General features: G+C 45.6%; 1 protein-coding gene across 4 annotated transcripts in view; it reads right to left on the reverse strand.

The window, feature by feature from the left end:
- The window catches only part of ATAT1 (alpha tubulin acetyltransferase 1), a 235,485-nt gene that overhangs the window by 158,592 nt on the left and 50,985 nt on the right, over positions 1–25,908 (reverse strand). For 3 of the 4 annotated variants that reach the window (XM_085610964.1, XM_085610893.1, XM_085610810.1), the window contains exons 2-5: positions 14,485–14,545; positions 10,299–10,390; positions 6,959–7,019; positions 1,159–1,272 (exon numbers count right to left, since the gene is read on the reverse strand). In XM_085610964.1, coding sequence (XP_085467090.1) covers positions 1,159–1,272; positions 6,959–7,019; positions 10,299–10,390; positions 14,485–14,523 — 306 coding nt within the window. In that variant the 5' untranslated portion in view covers positions 14,524–14,545. Of the gene's footprint in view, positions 1–1,158; positions 1,273–6,958; positions 7,020–10,298; positions 10,391–14,484; positions 14,546–21,032; positions 21,350–25,908 lie in introns of those variants that run through there. The other variant, XM_085611050.1, reaches the window with a different exon arrangement.

Consider the following 25,908-nt stretch of genomic DNA (forward strand, 5'->3'; position numbering starts at 1 on the left):
TTGTCAATGCACTGGTTCGCCCTTGTCTTTCCGCCATCTTTGGCTCCAACCACTCTGAACTGGTCCTTAAGAGATTTCGATAAACCGGCCTAGAGAATCTAGCTCTGAAGAGGAAAGAACCTTTCCTTTCCGACTGCACCCAACTCATTTCTCTTCCCATACAAATAAAGAGGTCAAACCTATAAAATTCGACATCCCACAGGGGTTGGTATTGTCACCGTTAGTATTCAGTGGTGGGTATAGGCACGCTTCCATTAACACACGCCCTGCATTCTAATCTATGCTGAGGAAACACATTCGATTTTTAAACTAGTCAAGCCTAAGAATTCCCCGCCCTATCAGAACCCCAACAAGTTCATTCCCTCTGTTCTCGTATCAATTAAAAAATGGATGCTTGCAACTTCATGAGTTCAAAACCCAATAAAACTGAACTTCTGATAACCAAGAATTCTCTACTAAGTGCACATCCACATACAGCCTGCCTCCCTTCCCCCGGACGCCCACCCAAGCGAAAGCAGCTCACAACTAAGGCATCTATCGTGATCTCAACTGTCACTGGAAACCCAGATCTCTAAAGTAGCAACTTCCTACTTATGGCAGATGAAACTATTCAAGAAAATCCTTCCTTATATCAATCAAGAGTATCATATAAATGTGGTATTAGTCATTATCTAAACTCAATTTACCTGAACTTGCCAGGCTACCTAAACTTCTTCAAACTGTTTGGAACTCAGTGGCTAGATTAATCATGCATCCAAAAAATACAAGCATGTTACCCCAATACAGAGAGACCTTCATTGGGTATCTGTCCGCAAAAGATCACCTTAAAGCTATGAAAATTGTCAGTGTGTCATCAATTCAAATAATAAGATTTTAGCACACAACTCATGCTCAGCCTCAACTATCTCAGCCCTGAAAACATACACTTCATTAGATGAAACTGCTAGGACACTAAGGCAGATGTACAACTACTGGGGGTGTTAAATGTGTTACAACTGGCCAACCTCCTTTCTCAGCTTATATTTATACAACACTCGCGCTCTGTGAGGAACCTGAAACCTCTTTCCGACCCCGCCTTCCAATCCCAAACTCAAGCTTTGACTTTCCAAAGTTACGAAATGAAATGAGGCCCCCCAGAAACAAGACGGAGGGCCTTACCTGCAGCATATGCTCGAAGAGCTCCTTCCCATGGCCATGCCGCTGCAGCGACTCGTGGATGTAGAAGTCCAGCACACAGAGGGGCTCCTCCTCATTGTGAGCTCCGTGGCGGTCCTGCAACCACAAGGCCATCGTGTAAAACACACTGTAAGCAACTGGATGCTACCACACATCCAGAAACCACACTGAAAGAAGACGAGTGGGAGGGACCACAGCTGAGCGTGACAGGGCCGGAGCATAGACGTTCGGAGCATAAGAAAGAGTAAAGTATGATCAGATGAGCAAAGAGCTGCTATGGAGAATCAACTGAGAGAGAGACAGGAAGGATTGATCAGCGGAGCCAGAGCACACAAACTCATCCAATGAATGAAAAGACCAGTAGGAATTGATCCACTCAATGAAAAGACCAGCAGGAATTGATCCACTGAGTGAGAGAACCATTAAGAACTGATCTGCTGAGTAAGAAGAGGAGTAAGAATTATTCAGCAGAATTGAAGTGCCATCAAGTGAGTGGAAAGGTGAGCTGGGTTTGACCAGCTGAGTGGGAGGGTCCGTAAGGATAGATCCGTTGACTGGGAGTGCCAGGATGGTTTAATCAGCTGAGCAGCAGGGACTATATGAAAAGATCCGCTGAGTGGAAGGGACAAAGGGCCCGCAAACAAGACCAACTGAGTGGGAGGTCAGTAAGGACACATCTGTATAGGGGAAGGGTCAGTAAGGATTGATCAGCTGGGTGGGAGGGTCAGTAAGGATTGATCAGCTGGGTGGGAGGGTCGGTAGAGATTGATCAGCTAAGTGGGAGGGTCAGTAGGGATTGATCAGCCGAGTGAGAGGGTCGGTAAGGATTGATCAGTTGAGTGGGAGGCTTGGTAAGGATTAATCAGCTGAGTGGGAGGAGGGTCAGTAAGTATTGATCAGCTGAGTGAGAGGGTCGGTAATGATTGATCAGCTGAGTGGGAGGCTTGGTAAGGATTGATCAGCTGAGTGGGAGGGTCAGTAAGGATTGATCAGCTGAGTGGAAGGGTCGGTATGGATGATCAGCTGAGTGGGAGGCTTGGTAAGAATTGATCAGCTGAGTGGGAAGGTCAGTAAGGACAGATCTGTATGGGGAAGGGTTTGTAAGGATTGATCAGCTGAGTGGGAGGGTCAGTAAGGACAGATCTGAATAGGGGAAGGGTTTGTAAGGACAGATCTGTATAGGGGAATGGTGGGTAAGGACAGATCTGTTTAGGGGAAGGGTTTGTAAGGATTGATAAGCTGAGTAGGAGGATCTGTAATAATTGATAAGCTGAGTAGGAGGATCAGTAAGGACAGATCTGAATAGGGGAAGGGTTTGTAAGGACAGATCTGTATAGGGGAAAGGTGGGTAAGGACAGATCTGTGTAGGGGAAGGGTTTGTAAGGATTGATAAGCTGAGTAGGAGGATCTGTAAGAATTGATCAGCTGAGTGGGAGGGTCAGTAAGGACAGATCTGTAAAAGGGAAGGGTTTGTAAGGTTTGATCACCTGAGTTGGAGGCTTGGTAAGGATTTATAAGCTGAGTGGGAGGGTCAGTAAGGACAGATCTGTATAGAGGAAGAGCTTGTAAAGACAGATATGTATAAGGGAAGGGTTAGTGAGGATTAATAAGCTGAGTAGGAGGCTTGGTAAGGACTGATCAGCTGAGTGGGAGGGTCACAGAGGACATATCCGAATAGGGGAAGTGTGTTTTAAGAACTGATAAGCTGAGTAGGAGGATCTGAATGGATTGATCAGCTGAGTGGGAGGGTCAGTTAGGAAAGATCAGCTGAGTGGGAGGGTCAGAAAGGATAGATCTGTTGAGCATAAAAGGGGTTTAGGACAGATCTCCGGAGCAAGAGGGTTTGTAAGAACTGGTGAACTGAGTGGAAGTTGCAATAGATGAGCTAAATGGAGCCAACAGTAATGAGCGCCGGTGAATGAGTGCCGCAAGTAAGAAAACTTCCACCCTGCGTGGAGGCAAGCCTTTTTTTATAACACTTAAGTATTGGCAAATAATATTCAACTGACATTTGTAATATTTGCATAGACACATCATTTCCACAAATCCAACATCTCTAAATCACAGAAACAGGCACATGCATCAAAAGAAAAACCGGTCGCAAACGGGCAGATTCTCAGAATCCGCCCCTTTGCGACCGGTATTTTTGCCTTTGGGATGCATCATCCCAAATGCAAGAATCGCAATTTAAGGAATCTCTAAATTGCGATTACTTAAATTGCGATTGCATTTAAGGAATCCCAAATTGAGATTCCTTAAATGCAATGCGATAAAGTAAAAAAATTAGCGATTTCGCTAATAGGGGGAGCAAATTACCATAAAGTTGAATTTCATGGTAATTTGCAAAAACTTTGAAAAATGCACTTTTGTGCATTTTTCAAGTTTCATGTTGCGCACACACATGCCCTTAGGGCATGTGTTTGTGCAACATATGTGCACAGATCAATTACAGGGGTGCAATAGGGTGTCATTTTGACACCCTTGAAATTGCATGAGCAATTTGCGAGTACCTACTGGTACTCGCAAATTACTCATGCAATCTCTAATTCATTCCTATGGGCCTGGTGGCCCATAGGAATGAATGGGACGGCATTCCTTAATTGCGACTCGCAATTTGCGATTCGCAATTAAGGAATGTGTAGGAATTGCTATTTTTATAGCGATTCCTACATGCATAGGCTTTTGCAATTCCTTAATTGCGATTCCTTAATAATCGCAATTAAGGAATCGTAAAAGCCTACGTGGATGCATGTGCCAGTATGTTCCTTGTATCGCTTTCGGCTAATTACTACACACAGTCACATTTCTGAATATTTTATGGATGTGTCTTATATGCAGTAACTCATTTTTATCTCCACCAAGTTCCCTCTCAGTTACTTATCTCCAAGCTCTCCAGATTTTAAAATGTTTTTGGGACGCTCTTATGATTTATTTATGGAAATCTCTCGGATTCCCTAATGTCATGCAGTAGTCCATTCCCCGTACTCACCCCACGCCTAACCTTCTAAACTAGCTGGGTTTTTATTCCATTAGTAGTTGGCAATGAATTGTTTTGAAATGACCAAGCCCAAGTGTAATAGCGCCCTGGAACGTCCTCGTTGGCTCTCCCCCTACCTATTCACCATACATCAGTCTGATCAGTTGGGCACCTCTAGGCTCTAGAAGACCCCTTTCACCTGCAGAGTGCCCCAAGGATCTTCAACCTTTACATGGAGACCCTTGGTGATTACCTCATAGGTAACATACAAATTCACCAACGATACACAATGGTAGTTAAAGACCCTCACTGCTGCAGATATCCAACGTCTCAAGCACTGTCTGCACCTCATCCAGACCCAGCTGTGCAGCATCTACCCGGAGAAGAACCCAAACAAAAAATAATTTCTACTCTTTGCCAATGACAGCAAGCAATAACGAGTTCAAACTTGGGTCAAATACATGGACTTGGATGGATCTGAAGACCAACTTTTACTCAGTACCAAGTCTCTTGGATTCAACATTTAGACCAATAGCACCTCAAGGAACACAAGGCCACGAAAACTAAGGTAGCTTGGTACCGGCACCCTCTACTAAAGAACGTGACCCTGTTACTCAGAGAAAGCGACTTCAGAACTGCTGTTCAAGCTCTCCTAGTCTCCCATCTGGATGGTGCCAATGTACAGCTCCATTTCCTTGAGGATGCCACACTGACCCCTATAGGGGCAATCTACGGACACAGCAAGTCTCGCCCAGCATGAAACAATATGGCCACATCCCCTGCACCCTGACCTCCACTGGCCCCCCTAGGGGTATCCTACAGACGCAGCACATCTCACCCAGGGCCTGAAGAAACATGGCCACACCCCCAGCACCCTGAACTGCACTGGCCCCCTTAGGGGCGTTCTACAGACGCAGCATGTATTACCCAGGGCCTGAAGAAATATGGCCGAATCCCCTGCACCCTGAACTCCACTGGCCCCCCTAGCGGCATCCTACAGACGCAGCACGTCTTACCCTGGGCATGAAGAAATATGGCCACGCCACCTGCACCCTGCCAGAAATCCACTGGCCCCCATAGGGGCACCCTACAGACAAAGTACGTCTCACCCAGGGCCTGAAGAAATATGGCCACACCACCTGCACCCTACAGAACTCCACTGGCTCTCCTTGTCTGCCAGCACCATCTTCAAAACCCGCTGCAGCAAAGCCATGATAACCAGCACCCTTGCCAAATTGGCCGACAAGCTCACCATCTATGGTGGCTCTCGGCACATCCACTGCCAAGACACCATCAGGACCAAAAAATATAAAAGATTAAAAATACAGGTCAACAAACCTTCTCGCCCATGATCTGGACCGCCATCCCTGTATTCATCCAGTCTGCCCTAACCCGGCTACAACAGAAATGAGGCGGATATTTTGTTTTGTGCTAAAGAAGGGACATTTGTTTGTTCAAAAGATCCACAGGACTGAGTGTGTTCTCTGTAAACGCTGTAATTTTCACTATTCTCCTAGGTGAATTCAAGTTCTCCAGAAGGGTTCCAGGTTACCTTACCAAGACATATGATGACATTATCCTTTTCAATCACTGAGCTAGCACTGCCAGGTTAATGTTACTTAAATAGTTTCCCTGTCTGTCCTCATGCTTCCAATAGATCTCATGATCATGACAGATCAGTTCATTCATGGTATTTAACTGGTGTATTTTTACGGCCACTGGGCAGTCAATAATGCCAGTTTATTAGACTAGGTGTAGCCAGAGACGGCTGCTTAAAGGTGCAATGTATGTTTACTGAGTAGAGGCTCTGAGCAAACAACCAAGTAATGCTGTGTTCAGGAAGAACTTGAACAAGATGTGGTTCAATAAACCTGGATGTGCCTAGAAGCCTCCATTCTTCTTTGGGTCCAGGCCCTTGGCCTTCATTGACTAGCTAGAAACAGAAGCTCTCGGGTAGGGGTCTCCTATCTTTTCTGTAATAAGAGCTGCTTATGTAGCGTGAAGACCACCCCAGGGGTGCTAATATTACCAGAGTTGTAATAGTGACCACATCAGACAAGATTATACTATTGGCTATCCTAGCCAGTATTATCAGCGGGGATCACCTCCAATCATCAGGCGCCGTTGCCTGCAGTGATGTAAAAAAAACTTTGTCAATGGGTACTACATAACAGCCGTAGCTGCAATGCCCCTGGCAGCAAGGTAATAAGTTAGTTATTAGTAAAAAAGTTTCCCAAACATTACATGATTTAACACTGAAATATCAACTTTAAATATATTTTAGAAATTCAATCATTTTTCTCCAAACATCAGCATACGAGTTCTAAAAATGCATGAATTTTTATTTCAAAGACACGCTTTTCAATTTTGGCACAAATATATATTTATCAAACCAAGCTCAAGCTTCTACTTTAGTAGACAGGGCCGCACATAATAGAGATACTTATAGATAGCTGGAGAGCTATGAGTAGCTCCTGAGCAATTTGTCTTAGAAACCTCCCACGCAGAGCTGAGGATACCAGCTTTCAAACTGAAAAGCTTCCAGCCCCCTAAAAACATGGTGCACCACTTCTGTCAAGCACAAAATGCCCACTAATGTGCTGTGCCAACCCGATCGGCGAGCCACACGTCCAAAAGTCATAAACACTTAAATCTTCCAGAACTTTCTTTAGTTTATCAGGTGTGGTATCATCTGCTTCAGCCAGACAACACATCAGAACTGTCCTGACGCTTTCTATAGCCATCTGCCTGCCAGGCCAAGATGATACAGATTTACTCTAATTATTTACATTTCGTCAAACTTACCAGCACAAAGAGCTTCTTATAGCCAACCTTAAGGAAGCCGATCACAGTACTTTTCCCACAACTGGAAGACAAGAAAAGCAGGGGTTACTGTTTGAGGGAACAGAGGTGCAAAACATGGGCTACTACGGAGAGAGGATGGCAAAGAGCGTAAGCTTCACAAAGAATACACAGGGAATGAGGCTTTCACTTGACAAGGGAGGGAAGAAGCCAAGGATGTGATTGAGGTTTAAAAAGACAGAGAATGAACATGCAGGAAGGGACGGCCTCGGATATCTGTAGAAGGAAAGAAGGGACAAGAAAGGAAGAAGCACATCCATGTAGAGAAGGACAGAGTCAAGACATGCACTGTTCTGATGAGGAAAGGAAGGAGTTAATACATGGACCGTGGCAGGAAAAGGAGGAGCCAAGACATGGACCGTAGCAGGAAAAGGAGGAGCCAAAACATGGACCGTGGCAGGAAAAGGAGGAGCCACGACATGGACCGTAGCAGGAAAAGGAGGAGCCAAAACATGGACCGTGGCAGGAAAAGGAGGAGCCAAGACATGGACCGTAGCAGGAAACGGAGGAGCCAAAACATGGACCGTGGAGGAAAAGGAGGAGCAAAGACATGGACCGTGGCAGAAAAAGGAGGAACAAAGACATGACCATGGCAGAAAAAGGAGGAACAAAGACATGGACCGTGGCAGGAAAAGGAGGACCCAAGACATGGACTGTGGCAGGAAAAGGAGCAGCCAAAAAATGGACTGTGGAGGAAAAGGAGGAGCCAAGACATGGCAGGAAAAGGAGGAACAAAGACATGGCCCGTGGCAGGAAAAGGAGGAACAAAGACATGGACCGTGGCAGAAAAAGGAGGAACAAAGACATGGACCGTGGCAGGAAAAGGAGGACCCAAGACATGGACCGTGGAGGAAAAGGAGGAGCCAAGACATGGACCATGGCAGGAAAAGGAGGAACAAAGACATGGACCGTGGCAGGAAAAGGAGGACCAAAGACATGGACCATGGTAGGAAAACGAGGAGCCAAGACATGGACCGTGGCAGCATAAGAAGGAGCCAAGGCATGGACAGTGGCAGGAAAAGGAGGAGCCAAAACAAGGACCGTGGAGGAAAAGGAGGAGCCAAAACATGGACCGTGGAGGAAAAGGAGGCGCCAAGACATGGACCGTGGCAGGAAAAGGAGGAGCCAAGACATGGACCGTGGCAGGAAAAGGAGGAGCCCAGACATGGACCGTGGCAGGAAAAGGAGGAGCCAAAACATGGACCGTGGAGGAAAAGGAGGAGCTCAGACATTGACCATGGCAGGAAAAGGAGGAGCCAAAACATGGACCATGGAGGAAAAGGAGGAGCTAAGACATGGACCGTGGAAGGAAAAGGAGGAGCCAAAACATGGACCCTGGAGGAAAAGGAGGAGCCAAGACATGGACCGTGGCAGGAAAAGGAGGAGCCAAGATATGCACTGTGGCAATGAGGGAAGGAAGGAGCCAAGACACGGACCGTGGCAGGAAAAGGAGAATCCATGACATGGACAGTGGCAGAAAAAGGAGGAGGCAAGACATGGACCGTGGCATGCAAAGGAGGAGCCAAGACATGGACCGTGGCAGGAAAAGGAGGAGCAAAGACATGTACTGTGGCAATGAGGGGAGGAAGGACCCAAGACATGGACAGTGGTAGGAAAAGGAGGAGCCAAGACATGGACAGTGGTAGGAAAAGGAGGAGCCAAGACATGGACCGCGGCATGAAAAGGAGGAGCCAAGACATGGACCGTGGCAGGAAAAGAAGGAACAAAGACATGGACCGTGGCAGGAAAAGGAGGACCCAAGACATGGACTGTGGCAGGAAAAGGAGGACCCAAGACATGGACTGTGGCAGGAAAAGGAGGAGCCAAGACATGGACCGTGGCAGGATAAGGAGGAACAAAGACATGGACCGTGGCAGGAAAAGGAGGACCCAGGACATGGACTGTGGCAGGAAGGACAGAGTCAAGACATGCACTGTTCTAATGAGGAAAGGAAGGAGCCAAGACATGGACCGTGGCAGGAAAAGGAGGAGCCAAGACATGAACCATGGCAAGAAATGGAAGAGCCAAGACATGGACCGTGGTAGGAAAAGGAGAAGCCAAAACATGGACCGTGGAAGGAAAAGGTGGAGCCAAAACATGGACCGTGGAGGAAAAGGAGGAGCTAAGACATGGACCGTGGCAGGAAAAGGAGGAGCCAAAACATGGACCATGGCAGGAAAAGGAGGAGCCAAGACATGGACCGTGGCAGGAAAAGGAGGAGCCAAAACATGGACCGTGGAGGAAAAGGAGGAGCTAAGACATGGACCGTGGAAGGAAAAGGAGGAGCCAAAACATGGACCATGGCAGGAAAAGGAGGAGCCAAGACATGGACCGTGGCAGGAAAAGGAGGAGCCAAAACATGGACCGTGGAGGAAAAGGAGGAGCTAAGACATGGACCGTGGAAGGAAAAGGAGGAGCCAAACATGGATTGTGGAGGAAAAGGAGGAGCCAAGACATGGACCGTGGCAGGAAAAGGAGGAGCCAAGATATGCACTGTGGCAATGAGGGAAGGAAGGAGCCAAGACATGGATCGTGGCAGGAAAAGGGGAATCCATGACATGCACTGTTGCAATGAGGGGAGGAAGGCGCCAAGACATGGACTGTGGCAGGAAAAGGAGGAGCCAAGACATGGACAGTGGCAGGAAAAGGAGGAGCCAAGACATGGACCGTGGCAGGAAAAGGAGGAACGAAGACATGGACCGTGGCAGGAAAAGGAGGAAAATGGATATGCAGGAAGGCAACCTGGAGATACACAAAGGTATATTTATGGTTTATGTTTTACCTATTAAAACTAAAACCTGAAAGTCTCTAGGGTCTAACCTTCTGGCAAGAAATGAAGGAACCTGGAAAGAATCTGTACATGCACTAGGGCAAGGAGTGAAGCTGGCTGGACATGCACACAAGGCAGGGATGAAAGAAACAAGGACACTGGTGGTGAGGAAAGGAGCCCAAGCATTGAGAGGATGGAGGGAAGGATTCTGGACGCGCTGCAATAGTCTGGAAGCGCACTGAGGTAGGGAGTCAAAGCAAGGGGGAAGGAGACTAGCCGTGCAAGATGCATGGAGGGAAGGAATCAAACTTTCCTTCAGGTCATTAAAGGAAGGAGCCAAAACTTCTACAGAGGGAAGCCAGGTGACATTAAGGAGGGACCATGCAAAAAACAAGAGGAAAAACCAGGAACTTCCCCATTAATGAACAGGGAGGAGAAGCACGTCTTATAGGACTGGGGGTGGACTGCAGGATCGAGAATATCAAGGAGAACACTTGATTGTGGGGTTCCTACTTTTGAGGGGTGCAGTCCTTGAGGATGTAGAGATGATGCTTGCTTGACTGAATTTTGGCTGTGCTGGTGATCGGAGCCGGCAAATGCTGAGCCTGTAAACAAGAGGGAAACAGTTAGAACAGTCGAATACCCATCACTGCAGAAAAGGGCACATGCTTTAAAGGTTGGGGTGTGAGGTGTAGGGGTACAACCCTCAATGCTGATAGCAGGTTTCCAACAGGAGACAGGATCAAGTAACAGGTGGATGATTACTTCATTTAGAAATCGAGTAGTGGGCCTAGTCTAACCACATCAGGTTGAAGAGGTGGCTTTTTAGGGCCCTCCTGAATTTGATGAAGTCATTTTCGAGTCTGAACTGTAGTGGGAATATGTGCTACAGGGAGCCCTGTCTGTCAAGAGATCGACGTCTACATTTCGTGTATCTTGGTGGCTGTATTCACATTTGTTCTTGGTTGAAAGACCCTACTCTTCAGGTTGGTGGGTATAAAAGAAACAACCTATCAAGGCCCATGTTACAAATGCATTCAATGCAAAGTGGAAAAGGGTGCTGAGTCTCAGGGTAATCTATTGGTAGGGAGCTGGACTTATAAAGCCGATCAGCAGGAAGCACAGAGTTTAGAGTACAGAGTTGAAAATGATTAATAAAGTTTAGCAAATTTTCAAACCAATGTGTGAAAGTTAAAGGTTTATTCAGGCATGCTTCCATAAAGTATGATCATCCCAGTTATGTTTAGCTAATTTTTACAATGAACGCGGACTGGTGTGTAGGAACTACCAGTCCTAGCGCCTCGGAGGTGAACATGCAGAAGAATGTTACGTTTTCAGGAGCTCCTGTCCGGTGGGGGTAAACATCTGTTAGGAATGCGAAGGAAGAGGAAACTTGGCACATGATCAATATCATTTCATTAGAATTTATTAATCAAGGCACCTTGATTAGGCCACATTCTGTTGAAAACAAAAACACATTCTGCTTCAAATGAATGCCCAGAAAAAGGTGCTGGTTTGTATATATATTAATTTCTTTGTATGTGCACAAGTACTTGTGGGTAAGAAGACTATTGTTTTGGATGTAATATCGTCCACAGTGAGAAACAACTCAACGATTAGTTTTATACATTGAGAATGTTACTTGATCAGCTCATTATTAAGATAAACTGTGTTCACTGAGATACAATCCAGGAATGCAGTAAAATCTTCCCCTTTCTGTAAATAAAGTAACTGAACGTTCTCCTGTTTCTAGTCTGTACGTATGTAGACAATGGGCGTTTTTCACAAAGGGATGCGACTTAGTCCCGAATTTCTAGGAGTAAGCCATACTTACTGACAGAAAAAAAGTTTTGTTAATTTGTTACTAGCAAGTGTGACTGTCTGTAACTTAAACAAATAAGTGTTTACCTGTATCTTGTGTGTAACTATGAATACACTAAGGACCTGATTATGGTCTTCGCAGGCAGGGTTACTCCGTCACAAACGTGACAGATATCCCGTCCGCCAAATTACAATTCCATTATATCCTTTGGAACTTGGAAAACGGTCGACGGAATACCAGTTATGTTTGCGGCAGAGCATACCATCGTAATCAGGCCCTAAAAGTGCACCATTCTCCGGTACCTGTAACTAAGTGAACACCGCCAGTATAATATTCAGAGCTTCTTTCACTGGCTTGCTTAAATGATTGTATGCATTAAGCTAGATGCCACTGTCCCCCCACTGCAGGCCCCTCGCCCTCTGTCTCATTCGCCAGCTGTGGGCCTACACGTAAGGCTGCGTAAGGGGTCTAAATAAAGAGTTCAGGGGCAGAGTGAAGATAGTCCTGCGCCGTAGGGGTTCTCTCGGGCCTGCCAAAGTGTCCCTGAGAAAGGGTACCATGATTTTCAGCTCTCATTCTACTCTCTTTCAGGGCCTCGATTCCTCCGTCGTTCCTTCCCTTCTCCATTCTTTCCTCTTCTGTTCTTCTAACCATCTCCTGCGTCCCCACCGTCACATCTCCCGCTACCTCCATACCCAACTACGGCGACCCCCACAAAGCATCATCTCTCAGCCTAGCGTTCTGGTCAAGCTGATGGCGTTCTGTGCATGCTATTCTTTCTTTTCCAATCTCCTTGTTTGTATTTTTTATCTCTGACGCACCTCTCAACCCTCTTGAGATGACCCTCATGTGGCCAGAAATCCTATGTAACACAACAAAACATTGTCTATGATGTGTAGGCTTTAGTGGTCTTCAGAGACAACTCAATGACTCCTTCCTTGTCAAATAGAAGTGTGTGATGCGTTTTGTCGGTTCGAGGTGATACTACTGTGGTGAAGTTTGGAGAAGAATCTGAGAAGTGAATCTTCCGAAGGCTGGTTGCCTAGAGAGGCCCCAACAAACATCCGGTATGGTAGGTGGCATAAGGCTAAATATGCAAAACTGTTCCTTCCATATGGAGCAGAAACCTGGAGGACAACAGTGACCACCACCAACAAAGTTCAGACCCTCATCAACACCTGCCTGAGGAAAATCCTCCAAATTCGCTGGCCAAACACCATCAGCAACAACGACCTATGGCAGCAAACTTCCCAACTCCCTGCCCCCTCAAGAAATCATGAAAAGATGCCAGGCTGGATAGGTCACACCCTCTGCAAGCCCGAATCAAACACCACCAGGCAAATCCTGACCTGGAATCCTCAAGGGAAAAGAGGAAGGCGAAGAAACACCTGGCGCGAGGCCTTGAGGCAGCAAGGAGATGGGTTACACCTGGAGTCAGGCTGAAAGAAAAGCCCGGGACAGAAGTGGGTGGAGAGTCCTGTTTGATGGCCCATACCTAGGAGGGGCAGTAGGCAGAAGTAAGTATAATGTTCAATGGCAAAAGGCTGAGGTCCAGTGGTAGGGTGTGCAGCATCACATGGAGGAGCAAAGTACTCTGTGGGCAGCCCAGGCCAAAGATGGCTGGAGAGTCCTGGATGATAGCCTATACCCCTGGTGGGGTAGTAGGCATAAGTAAGGAAGCATAATGGTAAATGAAATTTAAAAGCTGTGGTCCAGTGGTAGGGTGTGCAGCATCACAGGTAGGAGCTCTTGAGCAAGGGAAAATGTGGGATTCCCAGCAGCTAGAGCTAGAAAGAGGTGCTCAGGAGGCTTTTTAACGCTGGCGATGGGCGAGGCTGAGAGCAGGAGGTGAATCGGAAGCAAGCTGCTGTGGAGAATAAACACAGCTCCGGCATCTTCAGTTGAAGGAGGCCTAATGAGGAGCTCCTGGGTCATCAGCAGGTGGCAGGCGTAATGAAGGGCCTGAAGGTCTTTGGAAGTAGAAGGCTTTAATGAGGTGAGAGTGAGGTCTTCAGATGAAAGGAGTCTTAATGGGGTCAGAGAGGGCTTCAGATGAAGGGGGGCTCAATGGGGTCAGAAAGGGCTTCAGTTGAAGGGAGGCTCAAAGGGGGAAGAGAGGGCTTCAGGTGAAGGGGGGCTCAATGGGGTCAGAGGGCTTCAGATGAAGGGGGGGTATTTGAGGGGCTATAAAGGTCTTCGGATGAATGGGAGCTAAATTATTAAGGAGGCCCTAACAGGGGCTAGTAAGGCCTTCATATTAATGAAGCTAGAGCTCGCTTCAGGGGAAGGGGGCCCTAACAGGGGCCATAGAGGGCCAAATGAAACCTATTACTGCATTGTGATGCTGAAGACTCTAAAGACTGCGGCCTGAGCAGAGACGACTATCAGCAATGTTCATGGCTGTCAAGAGTATCTATAGGCATGCAGGAGAGACAAGTAAACATTCAGACACAGCAGTATTGCATAGTGCCTACCATAACAGAACAGGAACTCTCTAGAGTCCAAGGCAAAGCTGGGTTTACCCCACAGCACGTCCAAGACTTCCAGCCCCTGGTGCAGAGTGACTTCTGAGAACAGAACCACCACTAACAGTAACAAGCAGCTGCTGTGATAACTGATAAGAACTTGTCTTGCACTGCAGAGACACCAAAACAATGAGAAAACAGTTCCAATGCAGGCCTTGAAGACATTCAGTCTAGGAGAACCTTCGTCTGAGAAGCTGGGGTATTATAGCAGCTAAAGACAAACTCACTTCATCTCCACTTCGAGCTTGGGAAGAACTCAACACCAAAATCACAAGTACCTTCAGGCACACAGGGGCACCAGGCGGAAATCAGCAGAAACGACTTTTAGAAAAGAAGCTGAGGTGTGTTGTACCTTTGCCGAGGCCTTCCCCATCTCATCGATGATGGTCATGATGTGCTGCTGAGCATCTGCCCTGAAAGACAAAAGATGTCTGGCATCAGTGCACGAAGGAACAAGGTCTTCTTCAGACAGGAGAAAAGCTGTTAGTTTGAGTACAAGTAGGTGAGGTTGCGGGAAATTACTGCCAGCACTGGCCGGCATTCCTGAAAGCAGAGGTTAGCATTACTGAAAATATTAAAGAGGTATTATTGAGAGCACAGGCTGGCAGTACTGATTGCACCCAAGGCGTGTTATTGAGAGCAGCAGCTGGCATTAGTGAATGTACTTACAAAGGCAATGAGAGCAGAGGTCAGCATAACCAAAAATATCAAAGAGGTATTATTGAGAGCAGAGGTCAGCATTACTGGAAATATTGAAGAGGTATTATTGGGAGCACAGGCTGGCAGTACTGATTGCAACCAAGGCGTGTTATTGAGAGCAGCAGCTGGCATTAGTGAATGTACTTACAAAGGCAATGAGAGCAGAGGTCAGCATAACCAAAAATATCAAAGAGGTATTATTGAGAGCAGAGGTCAGCATTACTGGAAATATTGAAGAGGTATTATTGGGAGCACAGGCTGGCAGTACTGATTGCACCCAAGGTGTGTTATTGAGAGCAGCAGCTGGCATTAGTGAATGTACTTACAAAGGCAATGAGAGCCGAGGTCAGCATAACCAAAAATATCAAAGAGGTATTATTGAGAGCAGAGGTCAGCATTACTGGAAATATTGAAGAGGTATTATTGGGAGCACAGGCTGGCAGTACTGATTGCAACCAAGGCGTGTTATTGAGAGCAGCAGCTGGCATTAGTGAATGTACTTACAAAGGCAATGAGAGCAGGGGTCAGCATAACCAAAAATATCAAAGAGGTATTATTGAGAGCAGAGGTCAGCATTACTGGAAATATTGAAGAGGTATTATTGGGAGCACAGGCTGGCAATACTGATTGCACCCAAGGCGTGTTATTGAGAGCAGCAGCTGGCATTAGTGAATGTACTTACAAAGGCAATGAGAGCAGAGGTCAGCATAACCAAAAATATCAAAGAGGTATTATTGAGAGCAGAGGTCAGCATTACTGGAAATATTGAAGAGGTATTATTGGGAGCACAGGCTGGCAATACTGATTGCACCCAAGGCGTGTTATTGAGAGCAGCAGCTGGCATTAGTGAATGTACTTACAAAGGCAATGAGAGCAGAGGTCAGCATAACCAAAAATATCAAAGAGGTATTATTGAGAGCAGAGGTCAGCATTTGCTGGAAATATTGAAGAGGTATTATTGGGAGCACAGGCTGGCAATACTGATTGCACCCAAGGCGTGTTATTGAGAGCAGCAGCTGGCATTAGTGAATGTACTTACAAAGGCAATGAGAGCAGAGGTCAGCATAACCAAAAATATCAAAGAGGTATTATTGAGAGCAGAGGTCAGCATTACTGGAAATATTGAAGAGGTATTATTGGGAGCAGAGGCCAGCATAACCAAAAATATCAAAGATGTATTATTGAGAGCACAGGCAGGTTTATTGAGAGCAGGTGTCAGCATAACCAAAAATATCAAAGATGTATTATTGAGAGCACAGGCAGGTTTATTGAGAGCAGGGGTCAGCATAACCGAAAATATCAAAAAAGTATTATTGAGAGCAAAGGCAGGTTTATTGAGAGCAGAGGCCAGCACTATTGATTTACTGAAGGCGTGTGATTGAGAGCAGCGGTAGGTATTACTGAATGTACCAAAGGGGAATTATTGAGAGCAGGGGCTAGCACTACTGAACGTACAGAAGGGATATTAGTGACTGCAGAGGACAGTATTACTGAATTGTAATAAATGGGTATTATTGAGAGAAGAGGCTGGCGCTAGTGAATGTACTGAAGGTATACTATTGAAATCGGGGACCAGTAATACTGATTTACCTACCAGATATTACTGAGTGAACAGGCTGGTATTACTGAATATACTGAAGGAGTATTACCGAGAACAAAGGCTGGTATTACTGAATGTACCTAAGGAGTATTATTGGTGGCAGAGGCTGCATTATTGAACGTCCCGAAGGGATATTTTTGAGACTAAGGGCTGGGACTTCTGAACGTACCGGACGGGTATTAATGAGAGCAGACGCTGGCCCGACTGAACGTACTGAAAGGGTATTATTGAGAGATGAGGCTGGCACTCCTGAATGTACCGAAGGGGTTTTATTGAGAGCTGAGGCTGGCACTACTGTATGTACCGAAGGGGTATTATTGAGAGCTGAGGCTGGCATTGCTGAATGTACAGAAGGGTATTACTGAGTGCAGAGGCTGGCATTACTGATTGTACTACAGGGGTATTGCTGAGAGCTGAGGTTGATATTACTGAACATATCGAAGTGATATTATAGAGATCAGAGGCTGATATTACTGAATGCAATGAAGGGGTATTATTAAGAACAGGCTGGCATTACTGATTGTACGAAAGGGGTTTTATTGAGAGCAGAGGATGGCACTACTGAATGTACCGAAGGGGTATTATTGAGAGCTGAGGCTGGCACTATTGAACTTACCGAAAGGGTATTATTGAGAGCTGAGGCTGGCACTATTGAATGTACCGAAAGGGTATTATTGAGAGCTGAGGCTGGCACTACTGAACATACCGAAGGGGTATTATAGAGATCAGAGGCTGGCATTACTGATTGTACCGAAGGCGTTTTATTCAGAGCTGAGGCTGGACCTACTGAACGTACCGAAGGGGTTTGAGAGCTGTGGCTGGAACTACTGAACATACAGAAGGGGTTTTATTGAGAACTGAGGCTGGCATTACTGAACATACAGAAGGGGTATTATAGAGATCAGAGGCTGATATGAAAGAAAGAAAGAAAGAAAGAAAGAAAGAAAGAAAGAAAGAAAGAAAGAAAGAAAGAAAGAAAGAAAGAAAGAAAGAAAGAAAGAAAGAAAGAAAGCACACACACATCAATGATTAATGTCTGCGGTTCATTTACCGATACACAGACATGTGTAATCTTCCTGTAGAAGGACGTGTCCTCGGAAGGGCAGAAATTGTAATGCTCAACAAAATACAGATGTAATCCACTACGCACTGGCATGTAATACAGGCCTTGTGTTTTTATACTTATGAGAACACAATGGCTATTATTTGACTCTTGGTGCTTGGAGAGGGCAGTGCCAGATCAGTGAAGGATCTCTTTCTACAGCGTCTTCTTAACTTGACAGACTGTGAGTAGAAAAGACCTGTCAGATCTCTCTCTTCTGCTAGAGGGGCAGGGAATGAAGTGCCATGTGCAAGAAAGCTGAAAAGACAGAAGACAGGGGGAGTAATAATCCCGAGTTCTCTTTTACAGAATTCCTACCCATCTCCCAGCAGGAATTTCTGGCAGAGATCCGGAGATGTAAGTCAGGTTCCCCAGAGAACCCACGCCCCCCTAAACTGTGGAAAGAGCTGACACATTCGCTTAGCCCTGTGCTGGATCCCATATGGAACACTTCTCTTGCCTCGGGTATTTTCCCTGATACCTGGAAACATGCCGTGCTCCTCCCTCTCAGAAAAAAAACTAATGTCGATCGGGGAATTTAACTATCGCCCAATATCATTATTACCAGCACCAGCTAAAATGCTGGAAAAAATGGTTCGGGGACAATTGGCTGATTTTATTGAGAAGCATGAGATTTTGCATGAGACTCAGTACGGTTTTCGGACTGGTTTTAGTACCGAGACAGCTCTATTGGAGGTGGCAGAGTCGGTGAGAATGTCAGTGGATTCAGGATCTTCAGCAAAGCTGGTGCTCCTGCATCTATCCGCAGCATTCGATACCTTGGACCAGCAAATTCTGGAACAGAGACTCCAGGCCGCCGGAATAAGGGGAGTGGTACTCACCTGGCTGAAGTCGTTCCTTAAAAACCAGACACAGAAGGTTGCTCTGCAACCCCATCAGTCGGAACCTAAACAGCTATGGTGTGGAGTACCTCAGGGGTCAGCTCTGAGCCCGCTTCCTTTTACTATATATCTGGCCCCGCTGTTTTCACTCATAGCCAACTGGGGTGTGAAGGCGATATCATATGCAGACGATACCCAACTGGTATTCTCCTTTAAAGACCAGTCGGAGGACTCATTTAAGAGTTTTAAGAGATGTCTTAGAGACATCGCCCAGTGGATGAACAACAACAAACTCAAACTTAATGCAGAGAAAACTGAAGTGCTGTTCTTCGGCAAAGATGTACCGCCAGCAACTGATGTCTGGTGGCCGCCTGAATTGGGCCAGCCTCCCACTCCAGCAACTACGGCACAAAACCTAGGAGTCAAGCGGGATGCAGATATTTCTTTTATAGCTCAAATTCGGCAGGTGACAGCCTCTTGCTTCAGCAAACGGAGAAGGACTGTCTGTACTTGGGCTTGCCGGTGTACCTAGTCAGAAGACTGCAGATGGTACAAAATGTGGCTGCGAGATTGGTTAGACGTGTGCCGTTTCGCCATCATATCTCTCAGCATATTAAACAGCTTCACTGGTTACCGGTAGCAAGAAGGATCGAGTTTAAGGCTTTAACTCTGGCATTTCGGGCATTACATGGTAAATGCCCTAGTTACCTTAAACTGCGGCTGTGTCGATATAAACAGAGCTGTTTTTTGAGATCCAATTCTCAAAACTTGCTATGTACTCCACGCTTTGCCATAGCTTGCTTAGGAGGTAGATCCTTCACTGTGGGGACTAATAAGCTTTGGAACTCTCTGCCAAATAATATCCGCCAAATTGAATCAGTGTCCCTATTCAGAAAATCTTTTAAAACTTGGCTTTTTAGCCTAGGACAGTGATCGTGTGGTCTGTGTTCTTGTCATCCTCGCGTGCTGCCTACTGTTACAGCACCAGGACACCTCTGTTTGAGGTAGCTGTTTGTGCTTTACAAATGTCGGTATTATTATTATTATTAAACCTGGGCATCCCCATGGAGCGCTTTCTGAGCCATACCGTCTTAAACTGTCTCTCCTGTATAAGAAGTCAGGGAAGCTATGTCTGTGGACACATAGGTAGACTATCCCCTTGTTGAAGACAGTCAAAGGAGGGGAAGAAAAGGAGGAGGAAATTCAGCAGGAACACAGGGCAGGCTAGCTAGCTACTACTAGCAAAGTTAGACTTTTGGTATGAGTTAGACTAAACTTAGACCACAAGTCTAACTTTACTATTAGTAAAGTTAGACTTTTAGTATGAGTTAGACTAAACTTAGACCACAAGTCTAACTTTACTACTAGCAAAGTTAGACTTTTGGTATGAGTTAGACTAAACTTACACCATTAATCTAAGTTTACTACTAGTAAAGTTAGACTTTTAGTATGGGTTAGACTAAACTTCGACCACAAGTCTATCGTTACTACTAGTAAAGTTAGACTTTTAGTATGAGTTAGACTAAACTTAGACCACAAGTCTAACTTTACTACTAGCAAAGTTAGACTTTTGGTATGAGTTAGACTAAACTTAGACCAATAGTGTAAGTTTACTACTAGTAAAGTTAGACTTTTAGTATGGGTTAGACTAAACTTAGACCAACAGTGTAAGTTTACTACTAGTAAAGTTAGACTTTTAGTATGGGTTAGGCTAAACTTAGACCATAAGTCTAACTTTACTACTAGCAAAGTTAGACTTTGGTATGAGTTAGACTAAACTTAAACCAATAGTCTAAGTTTACTATTAGTAAAGTTAGACTTTTGGTATGAGTTAGACTAAACTTAGACTAATAGTCTAAGTTTACTATTAGTAAAGTTAGACTTTTGGTATGAGGTAGACTAAACTTAGACCAATAGTCTAAGTTTAATACTAGTAAAGTTAGACTTTTGGTATGAGTTAGACTACACTTAGACTAATAGTCTAAGTTTACTATTAGTAAAGTTAGACTTTTGGTATGAGGTAGACTAAACTTAGACCAGTAGTCTAAGTTTAATACTAGTAACAAAACATTTAACTTTACTAATCGTAAAGTTACACCTTAGATCTAAACTGAGAGTTTTGGTCTAAGTTTACCTGTGTGACTCGGGCCCAGGAACTAGAGTTGCCTGATACGCATTGCACCAGTGCAAAAACGTGTCAGTAGGCATTCACCAAAACATGGTCAGGTTTGGGGATCACTGCTATTAGTTATCCTTAAATTTCAACAGTGGGCTTTTGCATTCAAGATGGTTATAGATTAATACTTGGTTACCCGGAGGGTTACATCCTGATGATGTCACCAGAAAACCAGGATTCTGAGATAAGCAGCAAATAGCAAATGCAAGTTCTCTTCTATACGCATGTGGGAAATATCAGCACATTTGATGGAGGATCTTGAGTTGAGAAGGAGAGATGTCACTATTAGCTCATGAGGTCATGTGATTGACCCCAATGGTAAATTATGTAGTCACAGGGTGACATTGCATTTATGCAGAGCAGGTAATTTACGTAACAAGAATTGCAATAGTGTTCTGCCTCGAGATTCAAGTCTGTTCTTCACTTCATCAGACCCTGTATCAATCAATCAATCATTGTATTTATAAAGCGCATTACTTACCTGTGAGGGTCTCAAGGCGCTGAGGGGAGGGGGTGCTGCTACTGCCAGGTCTTGAGGAGTCTTCTGAAGGTGAGTAGGTCTTGGGTCTGCCGAAGATGGGTGGGGAGGGTGTTCCAGGTCTTGGCGGCGAGGAAGGAGAAGGATCTGCCGCTGGCGGTCGTTCGTTGGATGTATGGTGCTCAGGCCAGGAATGTGAGGGGTAAAGATTCTTCTCACACCAACAGTGATGACTTTCACGGTGCATTGAGGAGATGGTGACAAAACCATGGCAGTATAGGCCGGATGCCAATAGACTGAGAGAGGAGCCCAAAAGCCTTGCACCTGAGGGGGCAATGCTGGGGATCATACGGCTGTGGCCACAGACAGGAAGTCACCCTCCATGAGGATCTGCGCTCATACTGTAAGGAGGAATAAACCACAGTCCTGGCGTCTTGTTCCCATCACCTGTTGGCACTGAAACACCCCTGACCCTGGGAGGGGAGGGTGCTTCCAGGGCTGCAATTCATTAAAAAGACATTCAGTTTCTAAGGCCAGGTCACAGCATTGAGACTAGTGCTGCCACAATTGGTTTCAGCCTCGATCGCAGATCGTGGCGCTTATAAGTTAGTACTGTTTAAAGGGATAAGACAGCATTGATGCAGGTGTTTAATTCCCTTCCACAGAAGGACAAACAAGCATTTGCAATGCAATAGGTCTTGCATTAGTTAAATGTAGAGCTATTGGCTTTGCAAATTGAAAAGAAATGTGACGTCCGCCTACCTTTGCTTTTTTTTATTTATTGACTTTTGAAGTAATGGCGGCAAGCCGCGCTTTAGCTGTTTAAAGCTAAAGCGCAGCGCAGCATGCCGCTATTGCTACAAAAGTCAATAAATAGAAACAATCAAGAGGCTTTATTCGAGAAATTCTCATAAAAGCAGTACACACAATGATAATTTTTAGAAAACATTGTTAAAATCATACCTCATAAAATGTACAGACAATCAGAATTCGGAAAACTAGATATAAACACAATGCATTAGCACAGTAACCAATATTACGTTCTTTTAATTAAATAGCTCCTAAACAATGACACTCTGCCTAATGGACCATGCCCACCCCAAAAATTTAGCGGTTGCTACAGTCAGTTGAAGACAGGAGCTAGTGCAAATAATTCTCATAGCTACAGAGCTGCTGGGAGCACCTAAATTTTTACAGGCCGGTGCTAACCAAATACGTCGTGGGGCTGCATAGGCTTTGCAGGAAAACAAGAAGTGCCCAATGGACTCTTTTGTAATTCCACAGGCAGGACAGGTAGTATCGGTAGAACCCCTCCACCTCCCGGTTAAAGACCTTAAAGGGAGGGCACCTATCCTCAATTGAAAGAAAAGTTTCCTATCCCTTGGGTTAGTTATAATGTCCCAGAATAGTTCCAGTGTAGGGAGAGGCTTAACCTCCAAGAAACGACCAGACATAGAACCGGCATCAGATTTTCTCCATGCCTGCTCAGACACATGGGCCCAATACAGCTCCTTGATTGCTTGCTTGCTTGGAAAGGATGCTTCTAATAGGGAATCCCATAGGAGCTTTGGCCCAAGCACACATAACAATGTTCTAAGTTTACTCAACCATTGGATCTTATGGAAGACATCGGCCTTAATCACTGCTAGAAAGCCCTCGGCATAATGCTTAAGTTCTGGTGTAGTCCAGAGCCGCCTCCAATATAAAATCGGGCGTAACCTTGCCAGGTCACCTACTGCCTTCCTTCCCAAATCATGTCTGAGGGGGATCAGAGGTGTACTTTTAGGGAGACCGGTTAATGACCTAAAAAACTTATTCTCAGACATCTGCATCGAATTGAGGTTACCAAATCCCCACAATTCTGCACCATACAGTGCAGATCCCAGGGTTTTTGCTTCATACACCTGCAAAGCTGGTGCAATAGGTTTCGACTGTGATTTCCTATGCTCGAGCCCGAGGACTCCAGCCACTTGCCTATGCTTTAGAGCAGCCATGTCAATGTGCTGAGCCCATCTTAAATCATCTGTTATGTAAATGCCCAGATAAGTAAAGGCTCTAACTGCATCTAGGGGGCGTTGGCTCAAATACAACTTGGATCTGACACTGCGGTGAGGGTTAAAAAACATGAGTTTAGTCTTTGCCACGTTGACTTCCAAACCATTATTCCTACAAAAATCATCAAAAATACAGAGGGCACTTTGCAGACCACTGGGAGTCTTTGACAGGATCAGCGTATCATCGGCGAACATCAAGATCGGTATCTTGATGCCCGCCAACGAGGGTACGTCCACATTCGCGGATAGCATTCTTGCTACTACCCCATTAATAAATAGTGAAAAGAGCAGCGGGGCCATCGCACACCCTTGTCGCACACCCCGTTCTACCGGAAAATCAGCAGTAGTCTCACCCTGCCTACCCCACTGTATCCTGGCGAAATTTGCCTCATGTAACCGCATAGCCATAGTCAGTAGATCGTCAGGCAGACCCAGGCTTCTTAATTCAATCCACAGCTTGGACCTAGGCACCAGGTCGAAGGCAGCCCGCAAATCTACAAAAGCAGCGTACAAGCTGCCATCGCCAAGTACCACAGTCCGCCACTGTACCAGAATGAATCGAAAACCTGGTCCATCATGCTGGTAGCCCTCCGAAACCCTGCTTGGTAGGGTGATAGTGCATTATGCTCATCAACCCATTCCATGAGCCTGTTTACCACCATCCTCCCCACAACCTTTTGTATGGTCGCTATCAAGCTAATTGGCCGGTAGTTCCCAGGCGACCCCCTATCGCCCTTCTTAAATATGGGAATAATGATTGCACCCATCCAACTCATCGGTACCGGTGCTCCTTGAGCGACTGCATTAGCGAGGAGAAGGATGTATCTACCTCATCGTTCCTTATCATTAGTAAAAAGGTCTACCGGGACCCCATCCATTCCAGGGGCTCTACCCGACGATGCTACACTTAATGCCAACAGGACCTCTTTGAGACTAAAAAATGGCTCTTTGGGATAGACAACCTTAAACCCGTCCATCTCCCTGCCAGGATTAGATTCGGCATTTTGAGGTTTAAAATATTTGACCCAATCCTCCTCCTGGACATTATTATCAGGGCAGTCAGGCTCACCACCCCTCCCCCATTTAACAATACTCCAGAAAAGACTGGAATCCTTGGAGCCGCAGGCTTCCAGTAGTTCTCTCCAGTGCCTCTCATCCCACTCCTTTTTTGCTGCGACTATACAATCTTTATAATTACTTCTGGCACCACGAATTACCGCCAGGTCCCTAGTCTTAATAGCACTGCCCAAAGCAAGCCTTGCCATCCTGCACTGTGCATTGTACCACTTCGCAGTCTTGGTTAGGGACCTACTATTATTCCTACCTACCTTCTGGAAATGTGACTTAATGGTTAAAAAGAGAATATCGTGAATTGTTGTCGCTTCCTGCGACCCCTGGGTAACAATGGCAACCTGCTCCAAGGCCTCAATTGCTCTATCCACCTCCATATTTATACTAGCCATAGAATCTTGATTGGCCAGTACACGAGGCCATTTTAACCGGCGTGTATCATTGGAAGGAACTGGTAAGGGGAGACCTTCCCACTCTGTTCGAACATTCCCGCTAGGCAAGGTCCACCATCTGTGACAAATACACAGAGGGTCATGGTCACTTTCCAACCTGTGCATGACCTCCATATCATTAACCTGCTTCCATATTTCCAAACTACACATGACATAGTCTATCCTACTTCTACTCCGGCCATTGTCAAAAGTGCAAGCCCCCACCCTGTCACTCTTGGTTCTCCCATTCAACGCACGGAGGCCTCTCTCTAGGCAGATGGCGTTTAGGCAAAATAACATCATCAGACCATCGTTTTATCGGGTCTAGATCTAGTGGAGGGACACCCCAATGCCTATCCTCTTCTGACCCAATACAGTCATCACCTGAGTCTAGTGGTTCGAATGTACGATTAAAATCGCCAGCAATTATGATATTATTAACCAGGGAGTGGGTCTCTAGGAGAGCCACCAAAGAAGCTAAAACTTCTGACTTTCCACCCTTGTTACCCCTGGCATATACATTGTATAAATCAAGTCGCCCTAACGGTCCCAAATCAAGATTTATAAGTTGGATATCCTTACTCCCTGTCTCAATAACTCTTATGTTAAAACGCAGGTGTTGCCCAACCCAGATCATCAGACCTCCCATTGGTCGACCCTTTTGGCCCTTAGTAGCTGGTATAGAGTAATTCAAATAGACCTGAAGGAACATGGGTTCGCACATCCATGTCTCTTGAAATAGACATATATCAAAACCATTAACAAAGTCAACCCAGTCTTGGGACTCCTATTTGTGACGCAAGCCCGCAATGTTCCATGACATTAGACTTCCTGCCCCTTCCCCACCATCGGTTGGAGCTTCCCTAACTGGAACTGACAAAGGCGATGGCACATTAAAAGTTGTAGTTAGGCCTTTTTCATCTACAGAGCAAGTCTCACCAACCATCAAAACCTCCTCCCTACAAATATTACCATGATCAATAATGGAATTGCGGTCAGTGAGGGGGGCAGACTGATCTATTTGTGTACTAAATAGAAACATAAATTGTGCAGCTGCCTTTTTTTCTGTTTATATACTATTTAGCAATCACGGCATGTCGCAATTTAGAGCTTTACAACTAAAGCGCGGCGTGCTGCCATTTCTATAAAAGTAAATTCATGGAAAAGAAATGTGGCAGCTGCCCGCTTGTTTTTTTTTTTTATTTACGGACCTTTGTAGCAATGGCGGAGAGCCGCTCTTTAGCTTTAAATGATTAAAGCTAAAGCGCAGCGTGCCACCATTGCTACAAAAGTCTTTTACGTATATGTTTTAATTTCGAGTGC

The sequence above is a fragment of the Triturus cristatus genome, chromosome 1_1 (genome assembly GCF_964204655.1).
Source record: "Triturus cristatus chromosome 1_1, aTriCri1.1, whole genome shotgun sequence".
Taxonomy (NCBI): domain Eukaryota; kingdom Metazoa; phylum Chordata; class Amphibia; order Caudata; family Salamandridae; genus Triturus; species Triturus cristatus.